Here is a 20,843-nt window from a genome sequence, read left to right on the forward strand (position 1 = left end):
CCTACCCCCAGAGCGAGTGTCAGAAACTGAGCTCTCCAAGTCTGAATCAGACATTTCAGGAGAAAACCCTGTATCCATCCTGTCATCCTTCTTTCCAGATTCAGAACCTTGAATATCTTTACTTCCTTCTTTTACCAAAATCTACTGTATAAGAAAGTTTAATAGCCTGAATTAAATCCTGAGCCAGACCCAGTAAACTACTCCTGCCTGCGGAAATGTAAGGAGTAGTATTTACATGCTTAGTTTTCTCATTCTTTTTGACAGGTAAAATGGGACCAACACTGTTGTTAATGGCAGCAACAGCTTCCCTAAGAATGGACACAACATTCTGACAAAGCACGGAAGCCTTCCCTGTTCCCTCTCCCAGGGTCATCAAGAGTGGCTGTCCCTTGTCCATTGTGGGGGGACCCCAACAGCCGTAAAGGATGTGGCTAACTGATGGTTCATAGTGACTGTAGGAACTACACCAGAGAGATCCATGGTAAAAAATGGATCAGTTTGAGGTACAGCTAATAACCACAGCATAGTCAGCCACCTGCAGCTGAGGCATATTGCCAGCCTGCTGTGATGGCAAAGGCTGTTTGCTTAACTTTTTCTTTTTATAGCTGGAAGAAGGACTGAACATGGGACAGACAGATTGTTTCATGGACATACAAAAATGGTGCTTCTTTTCCTTGGAAAATGCTGGTAAAAACTAAAGTCCTTAAAAGTCACTTTATCTCAGACAAATACAGTAAAAGGCACTCCAAAATACTTTGCCAGCCTCACAAAGTAAAATAAACAGCTTTTAAACTGGCAGGAAAAAAAAGAGTGCTGCCATTTAAAAGTACAGTAGAGTCTCATGACGATCCATTAAAACACAAACTCCTAGCTTTAAAATTACTTTCCTGAAGAGGAAAGTATTAATAATAAACAAACAATATTGAATTGTAGGTCTTATCCACGAGGGGAACTTATTTGCCCAGCAAAGGAACAGCACAAGCTGACTGGTGACCCTTGAAAACCTCAGAGGAGCGTGGTCTTCAGCAGCAGTAAGGCCGTGAAGGGTTTGGTGCCCAAACCTGTACTTTAATCGAGCTGACAGCTTGAGTATGTGGAAGGTGCCCAGAAGCTTTGGACGCTTGTCAGGTATTAATCCGTGGCAGGCTATAACCCATATCAAAATGATTAACACACACAGTTGTAGGAAACTCTGCATTCTTAGATGTTGTAACTGATGCCATGTTGCTTTAAAGATGATAGCTCATGCCATATGCTGGGTTAGGAAAAGTATCCAAGTCTTCTGTCTTAAAAATGTGATGAGTCTGCAATATAGACATAACATATTGATATTTATAAGTCAGGAACAGATAAGGTCAGAATGACTTTTCTGCACTTACATAAACCGTGTTTCTGGTTTCATCATTAAAAATGATGGGTGACATAATTTTTTATATGAACTAATTATTTTAATTCTTGTGCCATAAAAGCACACTAAATGTATGATTCTGATATTTACTTAGTCACCTAAAGCTTGTTGTGGCCCAGATAACAACAAAGAAAGCAACCCAATGGCTAAGCAGGACTACTAGTAGCATCTTTCAGTGCATAAATGTATCACTGAATCTGATGGAAATTTTCAGAAAAATTCTCAGAAATAGGTCATGACACTTCATATAAAGTGCACTTTATTGGTGAGTTTAGGTATGATGATGTATTAAAAGTGTCATCTTCATTGAATGTGTATAATGATATACATATTGCAGTCTCAGCAAAATTTAAGTGAAAGGAAATGTCACTCCTCTTATATAATCAGTGATGAAATGGCGTATTAGTATAAATATTTTCAAACACATGCTGCTGTCTCAACTATTAATGCACACATAACTTCAACATTTCCAAAACATTCATTTAATAAAAAAGTGTACTGTCCCTTCCCTTCAGAGCAACACCTTAGAGGCTATCAAAATATAAATGATTGATTTTCATTTTTTTTACTAAATGGCTAGAAAGATTTTCAATTTATATGATAACAAAAATTACGCAATATTATTCTTAGCACCCAGAGTGTAACTGCTCTGTTATTTTTGCATTGGGGGCAAAATCCAGAGAGATTTTGCACAACGCTGTCCCAAAAAAACTTTCTGGAAGTTCCATGAAAATATGTCACAATGTTTTGGAGCTTTAACTGTATGTATGTAGATATATAGTGTCCAAAAAACAGCTCATATCACTCATATGTAGACAAAATATGGGAATAATCTCTCTATTAATATTAAGAAGTAGAAAGGGTAATGGTTGTGTGGCAAATTACTGTTTTTGTTCACCCTAACCTGAAAATATATGCATAAAGTATGTATATATTAATGTAGAAGTCATGAGCTTAAGGTATTTCTTGCTATTTTTTCACTTCTGGATTCATAATTTTAAGGTAAAAGCCATATAGGAATGTTTGTAGCTCTTGAAGTCATGCACAGACAATCAACACATTTCTAACTGCTTCGTGTAAATGAATTGACATACTTATTACTGTTTTTCTTAAATTTTGTACTCCAGGCTGCCTGGCGCTTGTATTCTACAGATGCAGATCGGCCATACTTGACAGCAACGTGGTGCTACTATGACAGTGTTCTACCATCTCTCAGGTATATATCTTAATGCATAGCATAATGCAAATTATACAAAATGTCCTGGAGAAGAGAGTTGTTACTGTCTAGTAATGCAGGAAATTAATTGGTTTACTTTTTTGCAGTTTATAATTTCCAATATCAAACTTCACTTCTCTGAACTGCTGTTTCATATTTCCATATGGCCATATGCTACTAACAGGGAACAACCATATCTCCATTTACCAGCCGCAGTCAAAACTGTAGAAATATTGATCATGCACTCAACAGTAGGTTGAGTGTCCAGGGGGAATGTGGGTAATATTAAGGAAACCTGACAGGTAGGAGTGAAAAACTGGCATATGAATATGAAATATTTCTTATGAAGATGTTCTTCAGATATGGTTTGCTCAGTTAGCAAATGTTTTGCATGACCTAGTCCATCTGATCTAAGAGGGGAAAATACCCAATATTTTCTCACACAGTACATAACCACAATACCATATCTTATATAACACTTTCTATGTTAATTAAACCTTGGACTAGGCTGTATTTTACTGTCATTAAGCTCAGTTCAGTCAGTTAATCCTGACTGAATATGCTTTAGAAAAAAATTAGTGGCCTGTCATTCATATACCAGTTTCTTCCACGAAGATAGAGCAAGAAAATCATGCAGCAAAATAATAAGTAGTGTAGCAAACTATGGTTGGTTGATTATGTCACTTTCTGGATGTAGGTTTACTCTCAAAAGGTGATAACAAATGAGACTCATTAAATTAAGGTCACCATTGTTAATTCCAGGAAGCTATATTCAAAAGCCAGTGCTTTTCAGCATCTTAATTAGAAAGATGATGTGAAAGGAGACATATGCCTAATTATGTATTCATAGGTAGTGTATACTAGGCTAATGACCACTAGGGCCCTTATAAGCCTAGCCATGCATTGGTACAACCCAAATGTGATCCACAGATATGATTTGTGTAAGGGTGATTTACTGATTGCCTCTGTTAATCAGATACATAGGTGCCAGACCAGCAATGAATTTCTGATTACCCATCCATTGGTCCAAGTTGCACTTAAACACCGTTAGGGAGAAACTCTGCTTTACATGAAAGGGGAGCCTATCCCAGAGAATGAGAATTCTCTGAAAACACATCTTTCTCTCCATCATGTCCTATTTATGTCCCAAGAACAATTTAGGTCTTTTGATCTGCTAGTTCTGATGCTGTTTGTTTTCTGGAAATGCAAAAGGTTCATTATAACAAGGTCCAGGGATGCCTTGAATGCCAGGCAAAGATTAGTTCTCAGAAGTCTGTATGATACCAAGTAAAGAGACAGGATTTTCAGGTGAGCAGCATAGAGAATTGTGATAGTTCCTCTGTTCTTTTTGTAAAGAAGCTTTCTGGACATTCTGTTTTCTGCATGTGTCTGCTCAGGTACACAGCGAAGCGAGCATTATACTCTATGATGGGTCTAATGAGGACTTAGTACAGTGGTATGATAACCTCTGCACCTAGTTGCCATGCCCTTACTTATAAGATGAGCAATATAGAAGAATTTTCTTACTAACATGGGCATGTGTTGGCTGACAGCTGGGTTACTAGTGACATGATTTCCCAGAACTCTGACTTGTGAATCAACTTTTGCTGGTGTTTTATTGATGACATATTTACCTGGGGTGGACGACTTTCCAAAAGGTGCTGTAATTCATTTCTTGATATTGAGTTTTAAGCCATGGTTTTGGCACTGGGTGTTTTCCTGTGTTAGACTTCACAGAAGGGTGTTCTTATCATGGGGGGATTCAATTACCTTTTTCAATTATCTGAGAACTTGGTCAGCAAGAGTTTTGGCATTGGGATTATCTGCAAGAAGTAGAGGACAAGGAGGACTGAGCCTATCACAGAGCCAGGAAGGACTCCACAGGCAACCAGCCTCTTTGTAGTGGTGGCATCACTGATCCTAACCTCTTGGGTCATATCCATGAGTCAGCTAGCTATCAAGCATGTTTGAATGGGGTTTATGCCAAGTTCACTAAGTTTGTTGACAATGCCCAAATGGGGTAGTGAATAAAATGCCTTAGTCTGGTCTAGGTAGGCAATATGAACTAGTTTTCCCTCATCTGTTTCCTTAGTAACCTTTTCAAAGATATCCTCCTGGTTCAGTATACATGACCTTCCTATGACAAAGACAAGTTGGGATGGATTCTATGTCTGGAGGTCTCCTATGTCCATGCCATGTAGGGCCCCAGTCTGTAGATGGGTAATTAAAGTCTCCCATGTGTAGAGTGTTAGGTTGGATGGTAAGTGTCTCCAGTAGGTCTCAAGTATGTAGTGCGAACTTGGGACATGGAGGGTAACCATTATCTGGCTAGGATATCATACAGGATTTTGTCTATACTGATCTGCATGTAGAGGAACTCAAGCGTGTCATCCTATTTGACCAGTCTTAGATTTATGCATGTTATTGATATATATATATATATATATATATATATATATATATATATGTATATATATATGTATATATATATATATATATATATATTTATCGAGACACCTCCATATATAGTTCTTCTCTGTGCAGCTACTGATCTAAAAATGTGGAAGTTCTAATAATAAATATGCGTTGTAACAAATTAGATGCATAGTCTCCTTTATTCATTCTTAAAATCTGTTTTACTTCATCTATACAACCTGCACAGCTGTGGTATTCACTGTATTGGTGTATATATATTGTATGTGTATTTTGTGTGTGTGTGTGTGTGTGTGTGTGTGTGTGTGTGTGTGTGTGTGTGTGTGTATATATATATATATATATATATATTTATATACATACACACACACAAACACACAACAGCAATACTAGAATGTAAAGTAGCTAGGCATATGCTCCTATAAATAGATGCCCTTAAGAGTTTTTCACACATCGAATTATGATATAACACAAGATTTTTATGAAATCATGCATCACACTGCAGTGACCAATTGGCTTTATGGTTAAGTTCTTTGCCTCACATGAGCACGGCAAGAGGTTTGATCCCGACCTTCAGCCAGTCCCTGTTTGGAGTTTGCATGTTCTCTCTGTGGGGTTCCACCCACCTATGAAAAACATGCAGAGTTTTTCCATCTCATACTTAAAGAATGATACTGTAGGCAAGCACACAGACTCTATATGGTATCCTATAGGGGGAAGAGATGGATAAGCCAACCTCTTTGAGCATCTTCTTTTGTGTGCAGTATCCTCATGACAGGAGAACATGGATCACAAACTGCATATGGTGGCAGGTCTAGCCACTCAAAGGTGTAAAATACGGTTTTAGGTGATTTGGTTGTGTTTACTAATTTTGCCAAATGGGCATGGGTATTTGCCACTGATAAGTGTTTTTAGGACCTGGCCTACTCCGACCTACAGGAGGGGTGAATATGTCCCTATTGGCCAGCATGTGCCTGCCATAAAGGCCAGCAGCCCTGGGTCAATATGCTACTGGTTGGCCTTTGTCAAGTTGCCCAGCTCGGGTTACCTAGGATAGCTATGTTGAGTAAAAGCTGCACTTAAAATCAATCAACCTGCTAAACATGAACTAAGAATGGTTACACTCCGTGCAGTTTCACTGACAGGATGCAGCTTGGAAATTAATGACATGATGGTAAAGAAGTGGCTGAACATCCTATATATCCATGACAAAAGATGGAAGGGCAATGCAGCAAAGCTTGGTATCCAGAGTCTACTACTAGAAATGGTGGGAATTGTGGTGAGGGATGTCATCAGAATTAGTGACAGACTCATGGCAATCAGACTCCAGTCCTAGTGATAGGGCAGTAATCATAATGTCAACCTTTGCTCCACAGCAGGATTGTGATGGTGTAGAAAAATGTGCATTCTAACAGCAGCTACAGGCCCTACTAGATAAAGCAGGACAACATGAATTGGTGTTAATAATAAGTGACTTGGTCCACACTGGTGAAGCAACAGGAATAGAGGAGGAGAGGCCATTTTAGACTTCTGTCTGATAAATGGCTTGATAGTAGCCAACACATGGTTCAGAAGGAGAGACAGTCACATGATCACATACAAGTGTTGCCAACATCCAACTCAGGTAGACTTACGCCTAGTAAGTAAAGGGCATTGGGGTAGAATTAGAGGTTGCAAAGTCACTCCTAGTGAAACTATCAGCCAAGAGCTGGTTGCTACAATCAGCTGCAAGTAGTGGTCAAAGAAGACTCTAATGTCAACATTCAGTCCAGGCTGAAGACACGGAAGTTGACTTGGAAAAAAAGCACAAAAGTTCATGGAATTACTCAGGACTCTAGCACTTCAGGAAGAAGAGGAAATAGCTGTAATTGAAGAAGAATGTCAGTACCTCATAACAGCATGTGTGAGGATTACACAACAGATATACAACCAAGCCAGGTATGGAAATATGATACATAAGGATACATAAGGTGGTGGAATAGAAAAGTCCAGGAAGTCATCAAAAGAAAGCAGGAGTGCAGGAAAAAATGGAAGATAGAAAAGATGGACCAGGCTAGAAAGAAATACTGGTTGGCTAACAAAGAGGATAAGGAAGGAGCTGCAATAGCTAGGAACAAGGCATCAGAGGCACTCTACCACCTTGTGGAAAGTGACTCGGTGGACGGCACAAAGAAACTATACCAAATTGCAAGGCAAACACAGAAAGATTAAGAAGATAGTCAGGCACCCTTCACAAGGGATGCTAGCAACAACCTGCTCATCAGTCCACAAGACATCAAAGACAGATGGAAGAAGTATTTCCAGCATCTTCTGAATGAAGAAAACCCCACAGAAGATATACTGTCCCAGAGACAGCCTACAATGAGAGATGAGGAGGAGCCCACTATTGAAATATTAAGAACAGCACTAAAGAAAATTAACTCTGGGAATGCAGCAGGCTCAGATGATGTCACAGCAGATATGATAAAGATGCTAGGTGAGATAGGGGAGAAATGGCTCCTGAGGGTACTAATAGCAGTATGAAGAGATAGGTGTAACCCAGTTGATTGAAGAATAAGCATACTTGTTCCAGTGTTCAGCAACAAAGGGGACATTCTCAACTGTGGGCTGTATAGAGGTATCAAACTCCTTATCACACTGCATGAATGTTATGGAGAGGGTGATTGATGAACAGATAGGTGGAGCAGTAGAACGTAAGATGGGAGACAAACAGTTTGGATTCAGTTCAAGATCCAGCACAACTGACCCAATGTTTACAGTGAGACAGATAGTTGAGAAGAAGCTAAAAATGAGGAAAGAGTCCAACTGGACATTCCTAGACTTAGAGAGAGCATAAGACCAGGTCCCAATAAAGTTGGTTTGGGCAATACTGTGGTGGTTTGAAGTCACAGAAACATTGGTAGAATTAGTGCAGGTATGTATAAGGAGCCAATGACTCAACTATGAACAATGTTTGGCCTCAGAGGGGTTTCCAGTGGGAATGGGTGTGCACCAGGGCTCATCTCTGAGCCCAGTTTTATTCATACTGGTGATGGACTACATTAGCAAGCATGTCGAAGGTGACCGATCAGCAAAGGTGCTGTATGTAGACACCATGGCATTACATGCAGACTCTATGCAAGAACTTCGGTAAAGGATAGGAGAATGGAATGCAAAATGTAGGGACATGGGATGAAACGGAGTACAGATAAGATAGAGGTAATGGCAGCAAATGGTGGAGTTCAGAAGAAGCTGAGAATTGAGATAGAAGGAGAGATAGTGGTTAACAGCTTCAGGTATCTGGGAGGGGTGGTGGAGGAGAAGGGAAGTCTGAATGACAAGATCAATGCTAGAATCAGAGGGGCTGCAGCCAACTGGCACAGTGTGTCAGGGGTAGTGTGTGATAGAAGAATGCCAAAGATGCATAAAAGTAAGGTGTACAAAACAGTGGTGCGACCAATACTACTGTATGGTACAGAAACCTGGGCAGTAAAGGCAGATCAGAAGAGGAAGCTAGAGGTCATGGAAAGGAAGTGTTTGAGAAGGGTGCTGAGATGCACACTGTGGGAGAGATGAAGAAATGAGGTATAAGATCAAAAGACAAAGTAGCTCCAATTGCAGAAAAGGTAAAAGAGAATAGATTGCAGTGGTTTGAGCATGTGTATAAAAGCAGAAGACAATCTGGTGAAAAAGGGATGGTACAGACAAGAAGAAGGCAAATGGAAACAAGGGCATCCAACAAAGAGGTGGATGGTCTGTGTGAGAGAAAACCTGTGACAGTCAAGCATGAGTGTCAAAGAAGGCAGGTTTGGGGCACTGAATAGAGAGAGGTGGCAACAGTTGACATGACACCCTGACCCCATGTAGAAAATGGGGAAAAAGGAGGTTGATAATGATATATCACACTGCAGCTCTGTATCTCCTCCTGTGCTATGATAGTTATGCCATAAGCAGTATTTTACCTATAAATGTCACCAGATCAGCATTTCTGTTTTTGTTGCACATGCAGTATAGGAATATACCTCCATGCAGCTGATTTCTGCTGGCACTAGCAGCCTCTTTGGGAAACAACCTGGATTGCAAGCAGGTCCTACTGCATCATATCCTACCTAAAATGTGTAGTTCTCCTTGTGTCTCCCGACCATTTTATTAATAGGGTGATCTGGATCTCTATTCCTTAGCTCAGTGGCATAGAAGGATAATGCCCTGACTACATCACAGGTGACTCAGATCTGAGTAGTAGCTTGGGTGGCTGTAGGAGCTGGTGGTAGAGGAAGGTAGTAAATGACTATTGAAGGCTTGTCCTTCTTGGGGAGTGGGAGGAGGCTGTGGTTTACCACATGGTTGACACCTAGCAGAGGCACAAGGTATTCACCCTTTGGAGCATGAGCTTAGTGAGCATGCGCTACCATGTGCAAGTTACACAGTAAGCTGCAAATAATTCAACATACAGAGGCATGCTTACCATTCGAGGATACTTATAGTGATGCTTGGGGCAGCTGCCACACAGTAGTGGAGGTGCTCCAGCAAATGATAAGGTGGGTCATGCAGCAGCACCAACAAGCCAGCATACTCTGTACTACCCGTCTCTCACTACAGAGTATATGGGCTTATTGGGAATTCCTAGACATAAATAAATGGGCCATAGAACTGTTGTCTCACCTGGGTTTTCCTGGATATCACTACCATACAATGAATAGGCCAAATGGGTTCAGGTAGAGGATCCACTGGGCTTGATCCTGTGGGAAGCGGGGGGGGGGGGTAAAAACAGCATATATCTATTCCTTAACATTTACAAATAACTATTACAAGTTTATATGCATTTAACATCAATATCACCAGGGCTAGTTTACATGGAAACTGAATGCAGTACAATTTTGAAAATCATAGCTCTCTATAAACCATGACTTTTTCTTCCATTATTTGAAGAAATCATGCCAGTGGAATTACACCCACTTTAGTCTACAGTAATAAAAATGCAAACATTTGAAAACGTGTCCATAATTATTTTCATTCATTATTCAAAGCGGTCCTGTCAATGGGACTAGAGACGTTCTTCACTTAACATACTCTTAGCAACTCTCTGGGATGTGTACACAGTCTATCCTAGCTGTTATATTTTTCCATGAAAGTAAGAGGCTTTATCCAGCTTAAGTTCTACATATGCAAGTAGGTTTTCTGTGTTGGTTTTAAGGCACAGACCTAGATGATCCCTCACCACTATTACCTAAAGGATAGGAGCTGGCTGGTCTCTCTCCAATACTCTATTTTCTTAATCAGCCCTATTATGGTGGGTTTAGATTTAATGCATGTTACCAACTACTTAGCATTCTGCAACATGTAGATGCCTCACTGCAGAATTTGTTGTAAAGGAAGGATATTAAGAGACACATTGAGAGACAGGTAGAGGCTGCATACTAACAGTTTTGCACAATGTAGATGGAGCAACTATGTTTGAAGATAGTGGGCAAGTCTTGCTGTTTGTAGAAGATTCTTTAATCTTTGTAAGAATACAAAATTTGGGGCTATTTTCTTGATACAGGACATTGTATTTTGTTATGTCTTCCTAGTTTCTGCATGTATTTATACATACATATATATATATATATATATATATATATATATATATATATATATATATATATATATATGTATCTTTGTGGATGTGGATTCTGGTGGTAGTTGTCATAAAGAGGAAAATTTCCCTTCCGGACAAAAGTCGTGTATCTCTCATATTTAATTGTAATGTTTAGAAAATTAAATGGGGCAGAGCCCACTACATGCATGGTACATGGATTCTGACTATGAAAATGTTGATTAGTTTGTATTTACACTGTTTTTGATGTCCGTTTTTAGTATCATTGAAAACTGACCAAATGTGTGTCTGTATTTATGGCATTTAATAAGCCTGACGGACATGATTTGAAGACTTTAAAATTAGCTTCAATAAAGCCTAGTCCTAGGTGGTACCCTGGTTCATGACACTGGACACTACTAACAGTGACACAGGTTTTACATGGCATGCAAAGTGAGTTTGATTCTTTATTAGAACTGATGATCCTTCCCTCTAAAGGAATTATTAGAATAAATTTGTATTTAAAACATTCTTTATCCGAGGCACATTCTATGTCATGAAGAATTTATAAAACTACATAAAATGTACCTCATCAAAACATCATAAAACTGCATAAATATGTTACAAATGCTCTACATTGAGACAGGCCATTTTTTTAGGAGAGTGCTAGCCATATCAGTTAGGGTCAAAAGACTTTTGGAAGACTTAACTCTTCAAGCAGGTCTTGAAACTGAACTTGCCTTAATCTCTGCTTTACAGATTCCTTTTCTCTGGAATTAAACAGTCTATCTTTTTCTCTGTGTATAACTTCCTAAAATGTAGTTCCTCATCTGCACATAGTGATTCATAATAAAGGTTGTAAAATAAGTCTAAAATAACAATTACACAGCTCAGACAGGTTAACTGTAACAAATCAAAATAGCACAGTGACATTAGCAGTTTTTGAGCAGCTAAATTAAACAGGATCAGTTGATTAATGCAGTGCTATATTAAGCTGACTGTATATTTTCACTAATAATTTAAGGTGAAACAACAAGCTTCACTTGCTGTAATATACATATTTCCTATATTTATTTTCCTTAGGGTGCACAGCAAAAGATGCAGATACCAAAATCATTTTAAGTAGAGCAGAAGAATTTGGTATAATTCATTCAAAAATGATTTTACTTTTGTATTTCGATTAATTTTTTCACGTGTTCATTTTTTATCGATTTCTAGAATGAGTTTGCCGCTTTGAACAATAGTTTGACATACACCAAATCTGTATCAGAGAATTGCGTCTCATTATTAAAATTGTTTTATTTCATAAAATATCAGTGTTTCTCTAGAATTTAATAAATTTATAAATAACACATTTTTGTGAACTTGATATTATTAACACAGGTGAATGAATGGTATACCTTGGTGAAACATAATATAAAATAGGCATTTTGTTAGAATTGCTTGACTCTGAGGAAAGGACAATTTTACTGACATCAGAAATGGAACAGCCCTTTCCTGGCAGGATGACTACCACAACCATGAGTATTTTTCTTGTGTAAACTGAGAAGATGCTAAAATGGATTATACCTGATAGGAGTATGAGGCAGATGATTTGATTACCACAGAAAAATAAATGTTTTATTATTCACTGCTGCAACTGTCATTTTCAGAGAACTACATTTCTTAAGAAATGTGTGAAAATGTACTTTATATCTGGGATTTACAGAAATGTGCTGTACCTCACAACTCAGTATAGTATTCAGTGGGCAGTTCATATCTTTCAGTGTTTTTAGTTCGACAGAATATGTGAAGCAGGCTTTTGAAATGAAGGCTCTCTCTCTTTTATAAGCAAGGCAGGAACATTAACTTTTTTGTTAACACACTTCATGATAACACACCAGTATTGCTGATTTCTTTCCTCCATTTTTATATATATTCCTCATATATATGGCAGTAATTCATAGATTTTGAGTGCCAAAAATTGTTTTATTTTATTGAATAATCTATTCTGAAACCTTAATCTAGCCTATGTCTAGTATTTCTTTCATAGTCATAACATTAAATACTAATTATAGTATGTCTATCCCTCAATAAACCTCACAATAACCCCAAATGCCAGTCTGAAGCTAAGTCTACCTACATTCCTAGCCATGACATTAAATATCAACTTAGACTACTCTTGTACTTGATTAAATCCATACTGCAACAAGCTCTTAAGATTACTTCTAAACAGCTTTTTCCTCGTACATCGATAACCACTAACCAATTTATGATGCATACAATATGTACTCGTCTCTCTCATGCTCGTTCTCTCGTGTGTGCGTGTGTGTGTGTGTGTGTGTGTGTGTGTGTGTGTGTGTGTGTGTGTGTGTGTGCGTGTGCATGTGTGTGTGTGTGTGTGTGTGTGTGTGTGTGTGTGTGTGTTTGTGTGTGTGTGTGTGTATCTAATTCTGTTATTACAGAAAATCTTTTATACACGTGGATGGGAATACAGGGAAAATTCACACGGTGTGATAAAAAAATCTTTATCAACTTTTAAAAAGCAACAGTGCTAAATAACATTTTAAGGTTTGATGATTCACTTCATATGGACAGATATTTTCCTTGTTTAAACTGTAGCACTCTGCACTCCACAATGATTTTACAATACTGTCGTACTTGTTCTGGGTTTTGAGGATAAGCACTCACTGAGAGAAATGAAAATACATTTGTTGCAGAGGTGCAGGGATAGTGATCTTGCATATGATAGGCAGTTCTGAAAGAATCCAAAAGGCACCAGTGACACCAGAAGCAGATTACTTTTATATCATAGTCCCACTGTTCAGACTGTATAAATAGAGAACTACAGCAAACTTATAGGCAACATTTGCCGTAAAGTCCTCACTCTTCATAAAATACAATTCTCAGAAAAAATACAGTCCTGAAAACTGTTCTAGATCATAGAATAGCAGATAACATTCAGGAAAATTATGAGCAGTCTCTCTCAAACTTTGTTTGTAGTGTTCCAGTAAAAGCATATTAACTGACAAGTAATTTGGTGGGGTTCAGTTCTTAGTATTTTCCCTCAGTAAATATAAGTATTAGGACTTTTCACCCCAAAAGAAAATTAGCTAGAGGCACACACAAACACAGATATATAGGTATAACGCATTCAAACACATGTGCTTACACACTTGTCTTGGCACATATAAGAAGGAATTTTAGCAGAGATGGATACGTGTTTCCTGAGTCTTTTGTGTTTTCACTAGTACTCGGTACCTTTGATAACACAGTTATCTTGTACTCCTAACCTTTCTAGGTTTTTCAGCATAGATGCATTCAATGAGTTGATTACGGAGGACATCCCCTTGTATTTGCAATGGGTGTTTCTTCCAAACAACCCTATTCCACCCCCAGTGCATGAGAAGTGTTTTTTTTATCTCCTCCAGGCAAATCATGCCTCCTAATGTACCTCTTTATGTATACAGCCCTTCACCACAGGAGGGGTGAGAGAGCCATTACCTTTCAGTCCTCTATCTGCCTGAGTCCTCCAGTGTCAGAGTCACTATTCGAACCCCGGTTGCCTTGGCTGCAGTTAGGGCTTCATCTCTCTGCACCACAGAGCCAGGCCACCAAATAAACACGGGATGAAAAGTAAACATATGAACACATTTTTAACGCATTTTGTATGTATTTCAGAAATGGTTTAGTACCAGTACAACTTTGGAAACTACTTTTGCACAAGATGTACATGTGTTCCATTTCTCCAGCTAAACTGTGAAGAATAAACATTGAAAGACCACATTAATGAACCTTACACTTTTACAGCAAATTGTGAATAATAAACATTTAAAGATCATAATAATTAAACTTACACTTTTACAGCAAAGTCTGTACTTTGTCTGCCCACACATACCACCTCCACCCTTATTCTCAGTCTTTTGGATAGCTCACATGTACCCCCTGAATTATGATGAACTCTAAGCTTCCTGTATTTTGAGATAAGGGATGCAGCATGTCTGGAGGAATGTCACTTTAGCCTAGAGCCAGTAATGGAAGTATCTTCATACAGTTGCACCTCCACAAGCTACTCTCTTACCATAGGTTTCAATAAAAAAACACAACACTCAATTTTGTATTTATTGGGGTACAGTAGGTAGGTCCTTCTACCTCAGGGGAAAAAATCTAAAAGATAAAGGTAAAGAATGTTAAACCTGATTAAAATCCAGATATCTGTTTAAATAAAGTTGCTAGTCGTATACTGGCAGCAAAAGGAAGATTTAACAGCCATTTATTTATTTATTTATTTATTTTTAATTTAGATTTGTCAACCAGAGTAGAAAACTGATCCACACAAGACCTATTTTATTGTCAGCCTGAGTGTGGAAACAGTAAATTTCACATATGAAAAAGAAATGAAAACTGATCAATTTACATAATAGTTTGATACAAAGTGAAAACATAAAACAAATCATTTATCTGCATTAACGAGCATACTTGGTTTACAATATGGTGATGGCATGAAGGCTGACATTACATCAAAGTAGAATAAGAAATACAGTATGGCAAACAAATCATTTAATAAGCAGCACTGACTGTTAGCTGACAAAAATTGGAAGGTTTCAGGAGTACAGAGATTATGGAATCAGTACTGAGAAGCTGCTGTCACTGCATTATCTATTGAAGATGGGGCATGATTAGGTTGAGTTCTGAGATTATATGTTGTTTTCCTAATTGTGTATATATGTGTGATATATGTCAGAGTTTTCTTTTAATATAGGTTCATAGGTAAGTACTAGGCTAGGTGCCCCCATAGGCCATTTTAAGCATAGCCAATGTTGCTTTTTGTACGCATAATAACCTATCCCATTTGGTTATAGTTTGACCATACCCATCCCATGTTCAATAATTATATTATCCCTTGTAACAATAACCAAATCATGCCATAAATAATTTGAAGGGCCCACGCATGGGATATAACTCATTTAGGAGCTGCCTCTGTCCAGTAGTAGTACATGGGGCAATCCTGGGGTAAATTTTCTGTTTCCCATCTATAGATCCAAGTCATGCTTGGAAAAGGACAGGGATGAACTTTGTTTTCTGTGGATGGGGAATCTGTTCCTCAGCAGCAGTGCACACTGAGAAATATACCTCAAAATCCTTTCCAAAGCCAAGAAAGAACAGAAAAAACAGTGCAAAAAGACACTCACGAGTCTAAGCAAACAAGTTAGAGAGCTAATCAAATCTGTCATAGCAAACTATGACACAAAGATTGCCTCCCAGGTGAAAGGTAATCCTAAGGCTTTTTTTAATTATGTTCATAACCTCAGGGGGAAATGCTCAGCAATGTGCCAAGTTAAATCATGAACAGCAACACTTACTCCCAGCCTAAATCTGTAGCAAACCTGCAGGCCGACAAGTTCATTTAAGACTTCTCCCCATCACCTCTTAACACATCCAAAGACATTCCTGGAGCCATCCCCCTACTGGTAATTTCAAGGGAATAGGTTCTTACTGCACTTGCTAAAGCCAAAAACACAGCCTCCACAGATTATGACTAGATTCCAGGATGCTTCTTAAATAGCTTAAAACATAATCAGTCAGGGCTAGTAGAAACCCTCTTTAACCACAGTCTCCAAACTGGTATTATTCGAGAAGAATGGAGGATTGCAATAGTTGTCCCTCTACTCATGAGGGGGTCCAACAGCTGACTCAAGAAACTACAGACCCATAAACTTGACCCATCCTATCTGCAATGCCATAGAGAGAATTATCATGGACCTGATCAATAACGACATAGGAGCTCTCCAAACACGGGACCAGACCCAATTTTCCTTGTCAAAGAGAGGTTAAGTTCTTGCTTGCTCATTCAGGTAGATTTCTTTGAGAAAGACACAAGGGCCTCAGATAAGGATAAAACAGTAGACACTGCTTATCTCAACCTGGTTAAAGCTTTCAACACAATCTCCCACTCAGGGATCATAGATAACCTTACTGAGTTAGGCATAAATCCCTGCACTGTCAGATGGGTAGCCAACTGGCTCACTGACAGAGCACATGTCCATATGGTGAATCCAGTTCCGATAAGAAAACTGTTACTAGAGGTGTCCCACAGGGATCAGTATTGAAACCCCTCCTGTTTGGTATATACTTCTCTGAAGTGAAGGCTAATTGTTGGGACCTCTGGCTGAACAAGTTCACCGACTGTAGGCTGGGAGCAATGACTGAAACCCCAAATGATATTGAGATTTTACAAGCAGGTCTATAAATTACAAACAGCTGGTGCCCAGATGATGGTGTGAGAATAAATGCTAAAAAAGTGTGTAATCATACCCTTTGGTAAATCAGGTATCCCTGGAAATTATAATATTGATAGCATACCCCTAAAGGTAGACCCAGTGGTGAGGGACATAGGAACACTGATGGATAGTAATGTAAACTTTGACCACCAGGTAACTAAGGTAGTGAGGAAATCCTTCTGTGTAGCTCAACTTATAAGTAAAGGCATGGCACCAAGATCAAAGGAAATCATAGTGCCATTGTTCTCAGCCCTTGTCAGGCCCATAATCTAGTAAAATGCTCCCTTCTGCATTTACCTAAGCAGGCACTTAAACCAACTGGAGTGGCCCCAAATGTTTCTTACTAAACATTACAAAATGTAAGACACGTGTCTTATGTAGACTGACTACAGGCCCCACCCCTTTACTCCTTTACTCCATCTCATATCATTTATTAGGTAACAGGTTCATAGGTGTTTACTAGGTTAATGACCACAAGGGTCTTTTTAAGCCTAGCCATGCATCCCAAATCCTTGACAAGTTCAGGTGTCTTTGGTAAATGTAAGCAGGTGCTTGGAGGCTGTATGTGTCCATTAGAGATATTGGTGCCAAACCAGGGATGAACTTCCTGTTCTCCCCATCCAATTGTCTAAGTTACTTGTGAATTGGGTGAGGGAAGAACTGTGCTTCACATGGATGGGGAGCCTGTTTCCTAGGCAAAGTAGTCCCTGGTAGACATACCCGTCTCTCCGGCAGGTTTTATTTATATCACAGGCAAGGTTTAAGTCTTTAGAATGGGTAATTTTGGTGCTGTTTGTTTTGCGGAGATTCAAGAGGTCCATCAGAGTGAGGTCTGATAATGGTTTGTATGCAGGCATAGATCTCCCCTCAACAGCCTATAGTAGACAGACTACAGGGATAGGGCCTTGAGGCAATCTACACAGAACATTACTTACACCCTGTATTATTTTAGTGGGGGACCTGTGTGGACATTCCAATTGTTGGATATGCCTGATTAGGTACATACCTGAGGGGGCATTGTACTCACTGATAGGTCTGATGAATGCTGAATACAGTGGAATAATGACTTCCTTGGACCTAAATGCCATAACTTTGTTTATAAGTTGCCCAACATAGAATGATTTCCTTACTAGTGTAGACATGTGATGGTCAAAAGCTTGATTGCTGTCTGCGTATGTGTCCCTATGTCCCAAATTACTGGGTCAGCTCTTAAGGGTGTGTTGTCAGTATGATACTTAACAGGCATGGATGATTTCCCAAAGGATACTATTATGCATTTCTTGGCATTAAGTTTTAGTCCATGACTCTGACACTAGTTCTTTCTGTGTCCACCCTTCCTGGAGAATATTTGTGTCGGTGTGGTATTCAATGACACCTCCTAATTTGCTATTATTTACAAATTTAGTCTTGCGGAGGCCATTGACATTGGCCTTGACTTCAGAGAAGTAAATGCCAGAAAGGAGCAGTCCCAGTACCAATCCATGAGGGACTCCGCTTGTGACTGGCCTCCTTGTAGAGGTGGCCTCCCGAGGGTAGGGAACTTGTGCCTGACTACAAGGCATTCTGTGATCCCACCCTGATGAAATTTTTACACATTCAGAAGAAAAATTATTCAATGGTTATGTGTCCATAGACCTGGTCTTTGTTTGTGACTATAAAAGAACTTGCAGGAGAGAGAGCTTCATATCCCAAAGTCTGTCTTGTATATGGAATAAACTTACCATCTTTGTAAAGCTAAGTTTGCCCCTCACTGTCTTCAAAAGAATTTGGATAAATGGATGGGGAACCATAACTTCACTTCTGGGGTCCTGCCTATGTCTCTTATGGACAGAGGCAGACTATAAAATTACTCTGGCCTCCAACACTAAAAGACCCACTACCCTGATAGTACCCCATCCCATATCTGGGGAATTAACATATAATAGCAATGGGTAATATTGGCTAGGCTAGTAAAGGCTGTTGTGCCATTAGCCTAGTAATCACTTATGAACCTATAAAATGTATGTATAATATTTTCAACAGAAGTGTACTAAACAAAAGTTGAGCTCTTTTTTGCTCTGTGAGCCAGTTTACCTTATTGAGAACTGAACAGTAGTGTTTTACTCTTAGTGCTAGACAGATTAAATGACAGAGGTTGTGTTTTGTGTTAAGGAGTCTGACTACATATTTCACTTGCACTGACAATGTGATTATGTTCATCATTATGGTCATTGTTGCAGTAGCTTAAGCTATATGGGTTACATCTTGAATAGGTTATAATAACCTTGAGTAAACTGAACAAACAAACAAACGAAAAACTGCTAAAAACAAACAAAAAAAAACAACAGAAAGTGGAAAACTGAATATATATATAGACCCCAGTTTTATTATTATAGCTTTCGTTTAAACATTGCCAGACGTCTTCACATCTAACTCAGAACTGCATGCATCCACTTTTAAAACTTTTCCTCATCACATGACTCACTGGTTCCTACTAGAGTCACTAGATCTTAAAGATACCATGACCAGATATTCCATTAAAAACAATAAATTACCTTGACATTGCTTTTTAAATAGCAGAAGACATTACAAAAGTATTATAAAAACTTAAGAACCATTGTTGCTGTTTTTACTATTTCATTATAAAATTACTGTTAAAAAGAATTACAAAAAGCTGCCACTTTTAATAATTTATATAAATAAATAAATATATAGCTCAGTGTATAAATAACGCATAAAAGCCATATGAAAAGAACATAAAAAAACATAAAAATGTGCAAAAAAGCATGAGAACCCCCTGGTTGTATATGACAGTAATAATACTATACTAGAAGTACTAAATCTATTTATTCAAGGCCCTATGTATAAGCACAACATTGACAGATGGATATTCATTCAGACCTGGCCATGCATATGTATTAAGCATGATTTGCCATTTTAATTCTTTCTCCTCTAGAGGGTAGTGATGACTTGTTCCCCTAGAGATATGGGGTGGGTGGCAGGTATTGGGGATGTCCTGATTTACTGATGGGGGGCAGAGAGGTGAAGCTTTCACTGAATCTGTCAGCCAGTGGGTTGGCTATATCTACAGAATTTGTGTATGTGGTGTCCTTGATCACCAGTTCTGAACAGATCTGGGTACTTCCTTTGAGAATGCAGGCATATGTGAAGAAGGCCTTATGATCATCTCTACTAGATCTGGCCAATTTGGATTCAAAGTTGGCTTTAGAGGATTTCACTAGTGCTCTTATTTGCTGTTAGGTTTTTTTGAGAGAACCTCAGTGTATGTTGATTTTTGTGTTGGATGCATACTGTGTGTATGACTAGTAGTACAATGTGCATGTGCAGTGGTGGGTGGGTTGTCAACCTCTTCCATGTTACAGTTTTGAGTGTGAGAGAGTATGGATTCAAGATTCTTGGTGTAGATACATCTCTCACACTCTGTGTAGTTATTAGCAGAGGGTTGTGGTGTACATCAGGCAATTGCTACTCTGCCTCGAGACCCAAGTCACCAAGGTTGTCAGGAGAAACAAGGGTGGTCCAACTGTCCATAATACTAGGTTGAAGACTGTTTTCACTGTGAGGGGCTTAACAGGATCGATCACGGAGGAGCTCAATGGATGGTCATTTCTGCCTGTTTTGTAGTTTAATAGATTTCATCTCACTATCAGTATAACTTTTGGAAGGTACTAAGTATGATGGCTGCAATAATGTGCTTCAGCTTTAACTAGGTGAAAAACTGTTGAATTAATCTGTCCTGCTATGGTGCATAATTGCAGGGCAGTGCGCGATGCTGTGTTTTTTAAAAAGGTTCAAAAGGACCAATGAGGATGCTTATTCCAAGCCATAGACCAACCACCCTTCACCAGACAGGTTCCGATCAGCACAGTCCTCTCACTAGAGTGCAGAAAGGTCCCTTCCAATCCAAGATGGCCTGGAAAATGTGATCAGAACAAACAGCCACCACAGGCAAACCCAGATGCAGCAAACCTG

General features: G+C 38.9%; 1 protein-coding gene across 1 annotated transcript in view; it reads left to right on the top strand.

Annotated features, from left to right (window-relative positions):
• Nucleotides 1–20,843, top strand: part of KCNQ4 (potassium voltage-gated channel subfamily Q member 4) — a 1,236,349-nt gene that overhangs the window by 287,529 nt on the left and 927,977 nt on the right. Inside the window, exon 7 of the mRNA XM_044082186.1 lies at nt 2,536–2,624. Within this exon, the coding sequence (XP_043938121.1) occupies nt 2,536–2,624 (89 nt within the window). The remainder of the gene's footprint in view (nt 1–2,535; nt 2,625–20,843) is intronic.

Source organism: Protopterus annectens, chromosome 9.part0 (assembly GCF_019279795.1).
Source record: "Protopterus annectens isolate FY-2018-M chromosome 9.part0, PAN1.0, whole genome shotgun sequence".
Taxonomy (NCBI): Eukaryota; Metazoa; Chordata; order Ceratodontiformes; family Protopteridae; genus Protopterus; species Protopterus annectens.